We start from the raw sequence: 15,740 nt of genomic DNA, 5'->3' as shown, positions 1-15,740 counted from the left end.
GACAGAGACAGAGACAGAGACAGAGAGAGAGAGAGAGAGAGAGAGAGAGAGTGAGAGAGAGAGAGAGAGAGAGAGAGAGAGAGAGAGAGAGAGAGAGAGAGATTCTGATTCTATAAAATGACTAATGGAGAAAACAATGGAAAATGGAAAATTTAATGGAAAAACACAGGAAGGGTGAGAAGGTGGGAGAGAATTTGAAACTAAAAAAAATTTAAGTCAGTGTCTAAAAATTGAAGGAAGATAAATTATTATTTTTAAAGACATGAGGTCCTTTAGAGTAGGGATTGTTCCATCCTTTGTATTTGTATCCCCATTGACCAATGCTATACCTGGCACTGGGTAGATTATGCTTGTTGATTGATTATGATCCAAGACTTTCCAGAGGTCCCTCAAATCATTATTAATTTCCTAAAATCCAAAAAGGTCTCCATAGTTTGGAATTCCATTCAAGGCTCAGCTCACATTCCATTTCTTAAAAGAGGTGCTTCCTCATTTCTTCAGGCATTCGTATTTTCTCAACTCCAAAAAAAAACCACTTTGCATTTTTATTTACTTATCCTGGTGCATGTTGTGTGTCTATGCCCCCCACCTTCCCTGCCATAGACTCTTTGCTCCTTAAAGACAAGACCTCTTTATTTCTGTCTTGGTTTTTCTAGCAAGCAGCCCAGTGCCTGGCAAGGAGTGGATACTTAATAAATACTTGTTGAATGAATATATACATCTCTGAGATGGAGGAGAGAGGATTTCTTAAATTAGCCAAAGGTTAGGGGGTGTGCTGGAACCAAGTCCAATGGTCTGGCAAACTGTAAAATTTTCCATGAGAGCATTTATATCTCAGTAATCAGCAAATGCTACAAATAAGAGTTTTATTTATTGTTTTGTTGATTGTTTGGACTTAAGAAAGTGGTAGAGAAAATGTTAATAATGCATATTACCCTTACAAGTGTTTTGTGCATACATTTTTCTTTCAAAAATCTGGTTGTTAAACATTTACCAGCACATTCCAGCCCAAAGCCAGTTTGCAAAGCAGAAAAAGCATAGAATTTAAGACTTAATAACTATCTAGTCTAAACCAAATAATATGACGCTCTGAGTGGTAGGGCTGGAAAATCACTATTTATTCAACTGTTGTCAATTCACAGAGTCAACTAAACTGCCCCTGTGAGCACTAGTTTTAGAATAAAAATACTTGTGTTAGAATCCCAGCTCTGTCATTTAGTATCTATGTGACTCTAGGCAAGTCATTTCCTCTCAAAGGGCATCTATGTCTTCTCCTAAGGTCTAAATCTATCTCTAGACCAAGGAAGCAATTCCTCTGACTCTAAACCCAGAGCTCTTTCCCCTACATTCATCTAGGGAAATCTCATTTGGTTATTATCTCCATAGGGATGAATTCAACTACCTTCCCACCCCCAAAACCACAGTGTTCAATGTCTGGTCATGGCCCCAGGCAATGAGGTAGGTAGGAAGCCAGGTTTGGAGAAATGGCTTCAGAAGTTCTCTCTTAACATGGAAGTATAATACATAGATACACATACACACATGCATTGTTCAAGGCTTAGCTAAGGCTGTGGCTATACATCTGTTCTGAATGAGACTTTTCTGTGTAGCCTTCTGAAGGGCTTTTGGACAATCCATCCCAGAGAAAAGAAGGATGGATCTCCTTGTCTCCAGCTGCCATATCTGTACCCTTTCTGCCATACTTTTGAAACAAGGACTCTGAAAAGGGTCCTTGATACCTCTGTATTTGGGAAGTAGTCAATATCACTCACTTTAGGTCTATGTGTAGGGGCTGATGGACTCCTTTGATGCTTTACATTTCTACTATCCTCTGATAAATCCTTGTGGGGTATACAGATGAACTTTTCCCAAGTTATGGCTGGTCATACCAAACTGGAAAGGCTTTGAATGTAGACTCTGCATGGTCTGATTATGCCTCTGTTGAATCAGAACTAGCCTGGCTAAGGTTGGAAAGGTTCCTTTCCAGATTGTTAGTCACCGGATGTGAAATTTCTGAAGCTACAACCCCTCATGAAGCTAACCGTACAAACAAGGAAGGGATTACAATCTGCCTTAGTGAAGGGAGTACCTAAGCAGACAAAATCACAGACCTTTCCAAGTCCAGAAGCATTGAAGTGCGTTTCTATTGGTCTTTACAGTTTACAAAGTGCTTTCAAAAACATTGTCTAGATTCATTCTCATCTTCAAAAAAAAAAAATAATTACCCTGTGAGATAGCCAGGGTAGGTCTTATATTATTATCTTCATTTATATTTACAGAAGAAGTAACAAAGATAATTTACCCAAAGTCACACAAGAAAAAGTAGAGATGAGACTGGAACATAGATGAAATTGAATTAAAAGTCCATTATTCCATTATATCCACTGTATTGCATAAATTCTCAACAAATACTGATTGGGCTTCTTCTACATTCAGGACACTGTACTAGGTACAATAGGTTTATAGGCTCACAAAACTCTCTAAATCCATGATTTTATGATCATCGAACTCATGTAATCCAATTCTTTTACTTATCAGAGTTTGTTAGCAGAGGAGGTTGAGTGGCAGACCCTGGTTTCTCCTCATAAAAAATGTGGCTCAGGCCTCCACTGAGGGCACCAGAAAACAGTAAATTCATTATCTTCTCCATCATCCAGGAGAAAATTTCCACAAAGAGTGATTCCCAATCCCTCCTTTTGTCCTTGTGGGTTCCACTTACCAGTTCAAGTTTTATTGCTGTTACTGTTCAGTCATTTTTGGTCATGCCCAACTCTTCATCACCCCATTTGGTTTTTCCTTGGCAAAGATATTGGAGTGGTTTGCCATTTCCTTTTCCACCTCACTTTACAGATGAGGAAACTGAGGCAAAGAAGATTAAGTGATTTGCCCAGAGTCACACAGTTAGTAAGGATCTGAGGAAAGATTTGAATTCAGGAAGATAGCCCTAGGGCCAGCACTCCATCCACTGTCCTAGCTGTCTCCAGTCAGACTTAGCCATTCATAGAACCATCTTTTATCAGAGCTATTACCCTGAGGACTATGGGATGCTTTCATTGGGATACTGGCTCCTAGGGTGAGATGTTGAAGACTTACAGGGATTAATCCAGTAATTTTGAATGGGGGAAGAATCAGATGACTGAGGTTCTGGATCTGGCCTTGACTTTCACAGAATGGGAGGCATAGAAATACAAATTTAGTAGCCTCAGAAGGCACCTAGTCTAACATCTTAATTTTTCCAAAGAAGGAAATTAAGGTCCAGAGAGGATAACTGATTTGTCCAAAATTACAAAGATCACAAATAGAAGAGCCTAGGATATGAACTCTGGTGCTGAGACACACCAAATCCTATGTTATTTTCTCTTGAGCAGTGGTTCCCAACATCTTTCTCTCCATGAACCCCTTTTGACAACAACAACAAAATATGTTGTGAACCCCTACAGTAATTTAACATACTGATGAAAATATCCTGCAATTATTTACTGCTTATGGCATCATTAAAAAAATGTTAACACCACCATGCTGAACCCCTAAGGGATTTGCAAACCAATAAATGGGGAGTCATCACACTAGTGCGTACAGACTCTCTAACATGAGCTTAGAAGCTGGGGAGAGTATTATTTCCTAAAAGCAGGTGAGTTTTTCTCAGGGAAGAGGGAAGGGCCTATTCGGGCATCGTTGAGATGTTCCCAGCCTGGTTAGGAGAAGCTGTCTCACCTCCACTCTATCTACAGCTGTAGTGTCCAGAGAAACAAGGCAGAGGGTACTGTCCAGACTCAGATGGAGTGCCTTCTCTTTCCTGTCTGGACCCCAGCAGGATCCCTACAGAGCAATGGCTCCGGACTCGGGCAGAGGAGCTACAGCCTAATTGTTCTTAGAGTTGACAGGGAAGTTGTTGAGGGGAACGACCGCTTCTACACCTGTGTCCGAGGTGACCCGGGAGCACTTGCGGCTCCCTTTCATGCTTTGTAACCTCTCTTTCAGATGTTTTCGGAACTTCTTGGTGAGGAAGCAGTAGATGATGGGGTCCAAGACACAGTTGATGCTCATGAGGCAGAGGGTCACCTGATGGGCATCATTGATGAGCTGATGGACCTGGTCATTGTCCCGAAAACCTATTTGCAGCTCTGCCAGAGTCCAGGGCAACTGGACAACGTGATGGGGCACAAAGCAGATGAAGAAGACCGCCATCACTGTGCAAACCATCCAGAGGGCTTTCTGCTTGACATCAGCATTGCTCTGGGGCTGGAGGGGCTGAGCCAACAAGGTCCGGATGATAATCACGTTGCAGACCAGGATCACAAGGAAAACAATGAAAAAGCAGAGCACAATGAAGACGTGGATCAGGAGGACAGGGATACTTCCCTTCTCGTAATGTTCAAAGCAGCGGGTTACATTTTCTCCAGTCATCTTGGAGGGAACAGAATTGGTTGCATCGGAGATGAGGAAATAGGAAGCACACCCCACAATCACCACCCAGATGATGGTGGACAGGAGGATGCCCCGACGGCGTGTGGTCGATTGGGCTGCTTTGATGGGGTCTGTCACAGCCTGGAAACGGTTATAAGTGATGACCCCGAGGAAACACACAGAACAGTAAGTGTTGATGAAGAAGAGACAGCCTGCCACATTGCAGAGGAATTTGGGGAGGAGCCAGTTGCCTTTGTTAAAATAATAGACAATCCACAAGGGCAAAGCAAACAAGAAGAGCAGGTCAGCCACTGTCAGATTGACCATGAAGATTTTGATCTCATTGAGTTTCTTGGAAGGGTCAAGGCTGATAAACACCCACAGCACATAAGCATTGGAGACGAAGCCCAGCACAAAGATGATACTATAAACGATGGGGAAGAGAGTGTATCTGAATTCAGAGTCTATCCGGAAGTTATCTTCATCCATCGCTGTGAAAGGCAAATGGGCAGCTGGCCACCAAGTATTTTCTGGGCCTAAAGAACGACAGATTATTTCTTTTTAATGAGAGTATGAAAAGTTAACATTCCAATTTCTGGATACTTTTATATATATATATATACATAATTTATAAATTTATTTGTAAATATTACTACATTAATTATTATATTATTTATAAATATAAATATTATTATAAATACATATATGTATCCCTTCTACTTTATAAAGGTTAGGGGCAAGCACATCACAATCTGGGAAATCTGCATAAAATTTTTTGGCCCTCCTTTCATACCAGAGAAGTCTGAAATTTTCCTTTTTCTTTTTTTTTTTAGAAGGTGTTAACCGTAACTTATTGTGAAATTTGGGTTAAGTATTTGATCATAGGCTATATATAAGTGAATGTTCAGATAAATCTACATTTCCAGCTTTTGAGTATCATCCACTGGCTTTCATTTTCTTTTTGCAACTTTTTATTTATTTTAACTTTTAAAAAATTGTTTTTATGGTATGAAAAGATTAAATATGTTGATATTATACACTACTAGACATATAGTTTAAACATTTCTGAGTTTCTAAGATTTTTCTGTGTTGTCTGCAGCTTCCGCAAAACTCCCCCAAAAATCTCTTTTAATTTCTCATGCCAACCTGCAATATAGCAAAACCATGATGGGAAAAGTAGCAATGTAGCAAGGATACCTGTACACATATATATGTTATATAACATACATTATAAATGACATATTATATAAAACATGGTATACACATACCCATATATTGCCAGGGAATGCTCAGTGGGTAAGGAGGGAATGTATTCATAAATGAACATGACATTAAAAAATAAAAGGAATCAGTAAAAATTTTTAAAAAAAATTTTTAACTTTAAAAAAAGATACGAAAAAGATATTTCTGAGATATCGATAGTATAAGGGCAGATGATTTCTCTGAAAAGAAAAGTGAGTGTTATCTAAATAAAGATACTCACATGGCTAAATGGAGAATTCTTTAACAATAAAATAACATGAGGGCAACTAGGTGGCTCAGTGAATAAAGAGCTAGGGCTGAAGACTTGAAGTCCAAGGTTCAAATCCAGCCTCACACACTTCTTAGCTGTGTGACCCTGGACAAGTCACTTAATCCCTGTTGCCTAGCCCTTATCACTAGTCTGCCTTAGAACCTATACTTAGTATTGATTCTAAGACAGAAGGTAAAGGTTTAAAAATAAAATTTTAAAAATGGGGAAATAACACAATATGGGTTTTTATCAGCCATTTAATTTTTTTTTAGCTTTTAAACTGATGTTGATAATTCCTCCTCTCAGAAAGGCTAAAGGCAATCAGGTCCCCCCACTAAGACTGTGTGAGTGAAAAATCCCTACTCTCTTTTATGATGATTAGATCTTAATGTTATCAGTGGTCCTTAGATAATCGTAGTTGTAATTTGCAGATAGTCAAATAATGTTAGCATAAGTGAATTAATATTACAATACTCCTTATGATTTTAGTAATGCTTTTATGATTGCTTTAGTATAAGGTTTAAGGTCTGACTCAATTAAACAACAGTTTTAATATAGTTAGTCATGTTAGTCAGCATTTAGTGAATATGGCCTTAAACTTGTAAGCTTGCTATATCATGTTTCCTCAGTGCTCTGAGCCTTAATCATGATTGTCTTTTTCTTATGGAGAGGGGCTTAGCGCCCCTACTCCCTGCTTGTATACATCATCTCTTCTAATATGATATATAGTCCATGTAGCTATCAAATTATTGATTGCGCCAATGAATATTACTTCCCCTTTTCTTTATTTTTATCCTGGTATATAAGCTTTCGTGTATTCTTTTTAAACTGGTATATAAGCTGTGATCATTCTTTGAGTTTAAAGAAGGCCATCTCACAAGGCTCTGGGTCTTTGGCCTTGACCAGAGTCCAGCTTTATTGTGGGACTGGCCCTCTCTCAATAAACATTTCTTTTTGGCTTGGAGACTTTGTTTCTCTTATTCACGTTTCTGCGGATGGAAATTTCACAACACCTGACCCTAATGTCAGCTCTCACAAGAGCAGGTCCAGCAAGATGCTGAAGGAAAGGCAAACTGGCCCAGGTCAGAAAAATGGTATTGGGATGAGTCCAAGGAATGCTACACCTTCAGCTGAGACAATATAAGGACATCTAATCTCACCTTCCTGACCAGCCCTGGAGAAAGTTCCAGAAGCTTCCTCCTCAACTGAGGGAAGCAACAACATGTACCAGAGACTCCATAGGGTACCAGGCATGTACATGCCATTGCCCTCTCAAAATCCCCCAAACTAGAATTAGAGGAGACTAGACTAGACTTAAGCAGAGATCTCCATTAAGGCAAGAGAAAAGAAATTTAAGATGATAGATTTAGATCCAGGAAGAGCTATTAAGTTTAGCCCCCTCATTTTACAAATGAAGTACTGAGGCCCAGAGAAGCTCTGGGACAAGAATTGATAACTGATGGATTATAGAAGCTGAATTCAAGGATGACTGTGAAAAGGCAGACAGAAATTGGGGAAAACATGTTGATTCCATTTTGGATATGTTTCGTTTAATTATTTAAGATTAATAAATTAATTTAACTTTTACAATGCTTATAGGGCATCCAGTTTGAAATGTCCAATAGGCAGTTGGTAATAAGGAACTAGTTGGCAATATGGCATCTAGGTGGCACAGTAGCCATTGGAATGTTGGATCTGAAGTCAGGAAGACTCATCTTTCCTTGGATACTTACAAGCTGTGTGACTCTGGACAAGTCACTTAAGCCTGTTTGCCTCAGTTTCCTCATATGTAAAATGAGCTGGAGAAGGAAATAACAAACTATTCCAGTATCTTTGCCAAGAAAACTCCAAATGAGGTCACCAAGAGTTGGAAATCAATTGGAAGATCAAGAAAACTCCTTAGGATACTTTGGTTGTTTCCCTATTTATCTAGGCAATATTATTTGGTCTCAGATTGCACTCCTCCCCTCTTGTCAGAATAATCCTTTTTCGTTATTGTCATTATGTTTATTTTAGCTCCAAAGAAGTTCCATAGGTATCAGATCCAGAGAGCAGATAAGAATGAAAAACCAATGCTATACTCCCATCCTTGTGCTTGCATCAGAGATGGGATTTTTTCCTATAGATCAAAGGAAAGCTAATGAGTCAGTCCTCTTTGGTGTTAAAATCCCATCTGGAGTGCTGCCACCTCTCATCCTTGGCACCACAATTCCCATGAGCCATCTGAATTAGCTACACCCGATAGCTGTTCTGAGAGCAGAGGCGCTTTCCGTCAAATCTTGTGTCTCTGGTTTTCCTTGTGTTGTCCCACAGTATATTCCCCTCTCTGGAGTAACTCCCTTCCACTTGTATATACAAGTTGATTCCATTGGGGAATAGCTAACACAGGTTCAAAGTACACCTAAATCCTAAAATTATATCCCATGAGCCCCCACCAATTAGTTTATCTTCAATAGTCTGTCAGTTGACACAATCATCTCAAAGCAAAAGCATTTAGTGAAATGATATAGTAAGAATGGTGGCACCAAAGCATCTCCTTCTGAGGAATATCTAGGGCACATTAGTGTACAAATATACTCAGTATTAATGGAAAGAGTGAGCATACACATTGCACATTACAGAGAGATCCATGCCCAAGGAATACATGTGGCCAAAGCAACATCTTCTGGCTTGCAGATCTTCTCTTACTGCTTGCTCTCTGACCCCATTTCCCTAGTGGAACAAAAGTTGCCCTTTCTCACTCCCTTCTTTTTTTCTCTAAATTCTTTCCGCTTCTCATTTACTCTGCCTTCCCAACATGTGAAGAAAGAAGAAAAGATAGGAATAGTCATGTAGTTATGATGTCTAGGTGTCAGGAAAATTATCTTTTCATTTTTTTCCCAGGCATTTTATACGTCAGGCAGTCTTGAAAGTACACACGAAGTTCTAACACTGGGTTGAGGGACAAAAAGAAAAATACAATGGCAAAATGGTATTTTCTTGTTAGAAAACTGAGGTTTTCTAGAAAAAACGAAGTTACTTGCTCCAAGTCACACAGATAGTAAAAGGGATGGACTCCTGCAAAGGGGATCTGACTCTCTTCCCTGGAGGAAGCTGGGCAAGAAAACTGTGGGCTGTGGAGAGGGGTGGGGTGGGGAGGAATCAGCTGTGACTGGGCCCCTGGGAAAACCTTGCTAAATGGATTGGCCTTGGGGAAGGAAGAGGAAGCACAGGCTAGGGTGTGGTCCACAGCTTGTTTTGGGGAAGTCAAGCATTTTGCAAATTCTCCCTTTTCTAAGTCACTTTCCTATACAGACTTTGTCTTAACTAGCAACTGGTCCTCCCTAACCACTGCACTGGCTCCTCTTTCTCCTATGTACAAATGCAAACAAAAATATGTCCTAATTGTGGCTCCCTCCTAGAGCTAATCCCTACCCTGCAGTCCTGTTCGAGGCACCTATATGCAATATACATGTGTGTGCAAACATGCACATGCACATGCATGCACACTTCTATCCTGTCACATATATCTCCAACCAACTCCTCCACTAAACTGCCCAATTTCTTTACATACCCACTACCGAACTCAATTTACTATTATACAACTTAACGTGGGAAAGACTAGCAAAGCTCTGGAAAGGAGCATTTTAAAGACTACATTTCTATGTTCTAAGGTTCTGACATGTCCTTAGAACATAGCATGACAGAGTTGGGAAAACTTTTAGAACACAAAATGTCAGAGCTGGGAAGGATCTTAGAACAGAGAATGTCAGATCTGGGAGAGGCTTAAGAACACAGAATGTCAGAGTTGGGAGAACTTAGCCCCTAAAATGTCAGAAGTGGGAGAGACCTTACAATATGGAATATGAGAGCTGGAGGGGACTTTAGAACACAGAATGTCAGAACAGGAAGTGACCTTAGAACATAGCATGTCAGTGTTGGGAAGAGGCTTAAAAGAAAGCATGCTGGAGTTGAAAAAGACCTTAGAATCTAAAATATCAGAACTGGGAGGGGTCATAGATTGATTAGAGGATGAACTCAGGGGCTCCTGACTCCAGACCTGGCACTCTAGTCACTGTATCTCAAAGTTGCTGTAGGTATGATTCCCAATGGTAATAAGCACTTTTGTTTACAAAGTGCTTTCTTGATATTTGTTACCTCCTTTGATCCTTATAACAGCCTTGGGGGGGAAATGCTACATAGTAGAATTTTCATAGATGAGGAAACTGAGGCCAAGAAAGATTAAGTGATTTGCCCAGGATCACCTCGCTGGGGAGTCTCTGAAGCAGGATTAGAACTGAAAACTTCCTGACTCCAAGGCCAGTTCTACCCATTGTACTACCTAGCTGCCTCCAACATAGAAATGTAATAGAATCCTACTGTATCATAGAAAGTGACAAATGACAGGATACTGAGAATTATGAGAAAACTTGTTTGGAGTGACAGACAGAAGAACGCAGAACCAGAAGAACAATACATGCAATTATTACAATCATACATACAAAAATAAGGCCCAAAAGCACATGAACTCAATAAAACAACCAACACCAATAGCAGAACACAGATGATGAAACATCTCTCTTTATTCTGGAGTCAAGAAAGACTAGAATTAGAATCTTGCTTTAGCTATTTCCTAGCTATATGCCCCTGGGCAAGACAGTTAACCTCTGCTTTCCTTAGTTTCCCCAACTGTAAAATGGAGATAATAATAATAGTACCTGCTTCTCAGGAGGGAAGGGGGGATTTGTGAGGCTCAAATGAGATAATATGTATGAAATGTCTTACAAGGACTAAATAAATGCAAGCTGTTTACTACTACTACTACTACTACTACTACTACTACTACTACTATTACTACTACTACTACTACTACTACCACTATCATCATGACCATAGGATTATAAACCCAGAACTAGAAGAGACCTCAAAGGCAATCAAATACAACCCCTCCTCATATTACAGATAGGAAAACTGAGCTGCAAAGAGGTTTGTTTGTTTTTTTTAAGCCCTTGCCTTCCATATTAGAATCAATACTGTATTTTGGTTCTAAGGCAGAAGAGCAGTAAGGGCTAGAAAGTGGGGGTTCAGTGACTTGCCCAGGGTCTCACACCTAGTCTCTGAGGTCACATTTGAACCCAGGATCTCTAGGTCTGGCTCCTGACCCACTCCACCCCTGCTAAGAGATTCAATTGATTTGCCTAAAAAAACCAGTCCATAAGCATTACAGATGGGATTTAATCCCAGGTAAATCCTCAAGACACTTGCCAATTAGTCAATTTCCTTTCTAAAATGAGGTGCCCATTGATCAATGAGACATGTAAAACCCAGAGGAATTGCTATCAGCTACAGGAGGGAGGGGAGGGGAGGGCAAGGAAAGAACATGAATCTTGCAACCATGGAAAAATATTCTAAATTAATTAACCAAATAAAATGTTCAGAAATAAATGAATAAAATAAAATGAGGTGCCCAGAACAGAATCTCTATTTCAGTTGTAGGCAGAGCAGAGCAGAGCAGAGCAGACCATACCAGACCATTCACTCCCTCCTATCCCTCCAGTGACTATGGTTTTCAGTTGCCTAAGATCCCATAAGCCATGGATGTTTCCTTCCATCTCCCACTATTGGCTCCTGAGTTCCTGGTCCGGAACAACCTACAAATTCTTGTCTGGCCACACTTCTCCTAACCTCTACTTGTGCCCTGGAGTTTTCTTTCTTTTTTTTTTTAAACCCTTACCTTCTGTCCTGGAGTCAATACTGTGTATTGGCTCCAAGGCAGAAGAGTGGTAAGGGCTAGGCAATGGGGGTCAAGTGACTTGCCCAGGGTCACACAGCTGGGAAGTGTCTGAGGTCAGATTTGAACCTAGGACCTCCCGTCTCTAGGGCTAGCTCTCACCCTGGAGTTTTCTAAACTCCAGCATAGGCTTTTACATTTATCCCTATGAAATCTAATCTTATTCAAGTTGACCCATCTGTCAGGTGGTCTTATCAGGATCCCCCAACCAGGGTTCGGGTTGCCATCCAATATGCTGGCTACATTCCCCAATCCTTTGTCATCTTTGGATTCAACAAGCATGCCCCATTTCTCCTCCTTGGAGAATTCAAGAATGGGACATAGAAAGATGTTTTTCCTAGGATCCTAGAGATAAAACTGGAAGGGACTTCAGAGGCTAATATAACTCTTCCTATTTTACAGATGAGAAAACTGAGACCCAGAGAGGTTAAAGTCACTTGCCTAAGCATACAGAACCCGACTCCCCCTAATACCCAAACTGGCTCTCTTTCCATTGTACCATGTTGTCTGCATTGTCTGAGATCACACAGATGATCAGGATTGAAATCTTCTGACTTCAAGGCATGTGTTCTAGGTGGTACAGAGGATAATATACTAGCCTTGGTGTCCAGAAGATCTGAGTTCAAATCCAACCTTGGACACTTATAGCACCTCTGGACTTTGTCAGGACCTGTCATCTTGTAAAAGCCCATCAATCCTGAAACTCACATATATGTTGTCACAATCTGCCCTTGGGGCCCCATCACTGACCAGAGAGCTTAGAGGGTGAACAATAGAGAGTTCCTCCCACGTCTTCCCTGAAAAGAGGTCACCTAGGATAACCATCTTATCACTTACTGCCTTGTCCTCTGAATGTCCTCACGCACCACCACTTTTCAGCTTCCTTTTATATGTTGTCCCCCTCCTTCCCCACTGCCCATAAGCCCCTCCTCAAAGGCAAGAGCTGCCTTATGCCATCCTTTTTATTGCCAGGGCTTGGCACAAAGGCTGGCACACATTAGAGTTTAAAAAATATTTACGATTGACTACTACGATCTGCCTCAACTTCCTCAAATATAAAATGGAAACAATATTAGCATCTACTTTCCACAGTTATTGTGATGATCAACTGAGATAATAATCGTAAAACACTTGGCACAGAGTCTGGCACACAGTAGGAGCTAAATGAACGATGATGTTCCTTTTTTCCACCATCCTAGGCTGCTTCCATTGCCTATTCCTTGAAGGAACAGTGTTGTTTATCCTCTGAACAAGGGAGGAGAGAAGCCAGGATTCAGGATTGGAATAACAAAGTCCTCTAAATATCTCTACAACTCTGCCAAGCTGGAAAGGCTTTGCTCACAGGGCCAGCAACTGAGTCATCCGAGGACCAGCCCAGCCAAGTACAGTGCGAAAGGACTGGCTACCAGATGATGGATATTTTGGGGCAGAGCTACTACCAAATGAAGGGGCTACAACCCGCATCGGTGGAGGATGTACCTGCATTAATGAAAGTTGGAATCAATTTAAGTACTATTTATTTTGTGTAAGGTACCTTGGTCATGTGGATAAAAGCACTATCCTTAGAGTCAAGAAGACCTGAGTTCAGATCTGACCTCAGCCATTTACAATAGCTGTGTGATCCTGGGTAAGTCACTGAACCATCATCTGCCTCAGTTTCCCCACCTCAAAAGGGAATTAATAATAAAAACTACTTCCCAGGGTTGTTGTGAGGATCAAAGGAGATAATACTGTAAAACACTTTGTAGCTATTGTTATTAATTCTTCAGAAAAAGGACCCAAGATTTCAGGAGGAACTAAAGTAAATTTCTGAGAACCAAGTTCCTCAATGTGTTTTATACAGAGGGAAATTTTAGCCTGTATTTTTTATTCTGTATTTCTGTTTCCAAATCCCTTTGCTGTCTCAACTCCTGGTGGTGTTCCTTAGTGGTCAGAGCCCCAGACATGGAGGTAGGGAAAACAAGTTCAAATCTTGTTCCCCACACTTCCCAGCTGCAATAAGCACAGGTAAATCACAAGGTCTCTAAACATTATCTTCTTTAATTGTAAAATGGAGATCTTGATACTAACCTATCTCACAAGGTTAATGCAAGACTCGAGGACATATTTATAAACTGTCTTCTAAGCCTTATATAAATGATAGTACTTCTAGAATTAGGGGTTGTGGTAGTATCCCTTTAGAGGCAATGGCAAGCCTCTGGGGTATGGGGATGGCTAGGTGTCTGGCAATTATTAAAGCACTAGACTTTGAGTCAGGAAAACTCATCTTCCTGAGTTCAAATCCAGCCTCAGACACATACTAGCTGAGTGAGTCTCAAGCAAGTCATTTAACTTGTTTAACTCAGTTTCCCCATCTGTAAAATGAGCTGGAGAAGGAAATGGCAGACCACTCCAGTATCTTTGCCAAGAAAATCCCAAATATGGGGGGGGGGGGGCAAATGGGGCTCAAAGCATCTGACATGACTGAAAAATGACTGAATACATAGGGATTGTTGGCTGATGAGAAGTTAGTCAGTAACAAGGACTGGACAGAAATATTTTAAAAATCTGGTCCTGTTATAGGTATAAGGATACCCACAGGGACCATGCTAAGTGGGGATTATTCTCCATGGGTTAGAGAGGGGAAAGGGATGCCCAGATGAGTGGTTTGCCAGAGGCCATTCATTCACTAGCATGTGTTAAAAATCTATTATGTACTGTGGGCAGCTCTGGGCACTGGGAAGGGCAGAAAGACACAGGCTTTCCACAGTCACAGAGTTTATAGTTGGGAATAAGAGACAAGTCATGGACATGAAGAAAAGGGATAATGGCTAGACCTCTGATTTCTTTTCTTTTTTTTTCTCTTAAAATTCTTACCTTCCATCTTAGAATCTATAGTTAGAAACTCTATAGTTTGGTTCTAAGGCAGAAGAGCAGTAAGAGCTAGGCAAATAGGGTTAGGTGACTTGTCCAGGGTCACACCACTAGAAAATGTCTGAGGCCTATTTTGAACCCAGGATCTCCCTTCCCTAGGTTTGGTTTTCAATCTACTGAATCACCTAGCTGCCCCCTGGACCTCTGATTGCATTGATACAGGGAACTTCATAGGGGTCATTTTCTCTACCAATGCAGACAGGCAACTTTCTCTGTAATTTATATTCTCAGAGAATCGCCTAGAACCCTGAGAATTTAAGTAACTTGTCCAAAATCAAACAGCTTTGTGACTTAGTGGTCTTTTCCTTTTTCTAGAGTCTCTTGCCACCAAGAAAGCCAGAGATACTCAGGAGTGGACATTCTTGCAGTCTCCTGTCTGCCCTGAATCTCCATAGGTATACAGGTCTTCCAGGGTCCAAAGGGCATTCCCTATCTCCCATACCACACCACCTCTGAAATGGGTGGGATATAATGAATGCAATAAAATTGATAAAATGCAACAAATGCATGTTATTATATTTGTCAAATATAATAAAAGCTGAAATACGAGTCACAAAAAAGAAGGGGGCGGAAGGAAGAGTGAATGTTGCAAGAGAGCAAGCATGGCCCCAAAGACAAGATATAGAAGATCCCTTGGTAGAAGTGGGAGTCCATAAGTGTTATCCATAGTATACATTTTTAGACTTTTTCAGTGTCCTGAAGAGTTATGCTGATTTCTCCTTCTTTTTTCCTTTTTCTTCCTTCTTTTCCCTCCTTCCTTCACTTCTTTCCTTTCTTCTTTTCTCCTTCCTTCTTCCCTTCCTCCCTTTCTTCCTTCCTTCCTTTACTTCTTGCCTTTCTTCCTTCCTTCCTTCCTTTCCCTCCTTCCTTTACTTCTTGCCTTTCTTCCTTTCTTCTTTTTTTCTTCCTTCTTCCCTTTCTCTCTTTCTCTCTTTCTTTCATCTTTTCTAAAACCCATACCTTCTGAAGGAAGGAAGGAGAATAGACAGGATGATAGATGGACAGACAGAATATTGTCAAGTTTGCTCCAGCAAATGGCACTATAAATGCTTTGGGAATAACTTCCTTGATCATGTCAATCATGAATTATAACTCGCATACATAAACAAGTTAGGCTGCTTTGGTTCCTAATTAAAA

The 15,740-nt window shown here is 40.6% G+C and overlaps 1 protein-coding gene across 1 annotated transcript in view; it reads right to left on the bottom strand.

Moving 5' to 3' along the window:
• Positions 1–851: 851 nt before the first annotated feature.
• PTAFR (platelet activating factor receptor) overlaps positions 852–15,740 on the bottom strand; it is a 29,031-nt gene continuing 14,142 nt past the window's right edge. The window contains exon 2 of the mRNA XM_007491468.2: positions 852–4,943. Coding sequence (XP_007491530.2) covers positions 3,862–4,896 — 1,035 coding nt within the window. The 5' untranslated portion in view covers positions 4,897–4,943 and the 3' untranslated portion in view covers positions 852–3,861. The remainder of the gene's footprint in view (positions 4,944–15,740) is intronic.

This window comes from Monodelphis domestica, chromosome 4 (genome assembly GCF_027887165.1).
Source record: "Monodelphis domestica isolate mMonDom1 chromosome 4, mMonDom1.pri, whole genome shotgun sequence".
Lineage (NCBI taxonomy): Eukaryota > Metazoa > Chordata > Mammalia > Didelphimorphia > Didelphidae > Monodelphis > Monodelphis domestica.
This window is presented reverse-complemented; position numbering and strand designations above follow the sequence as displayed.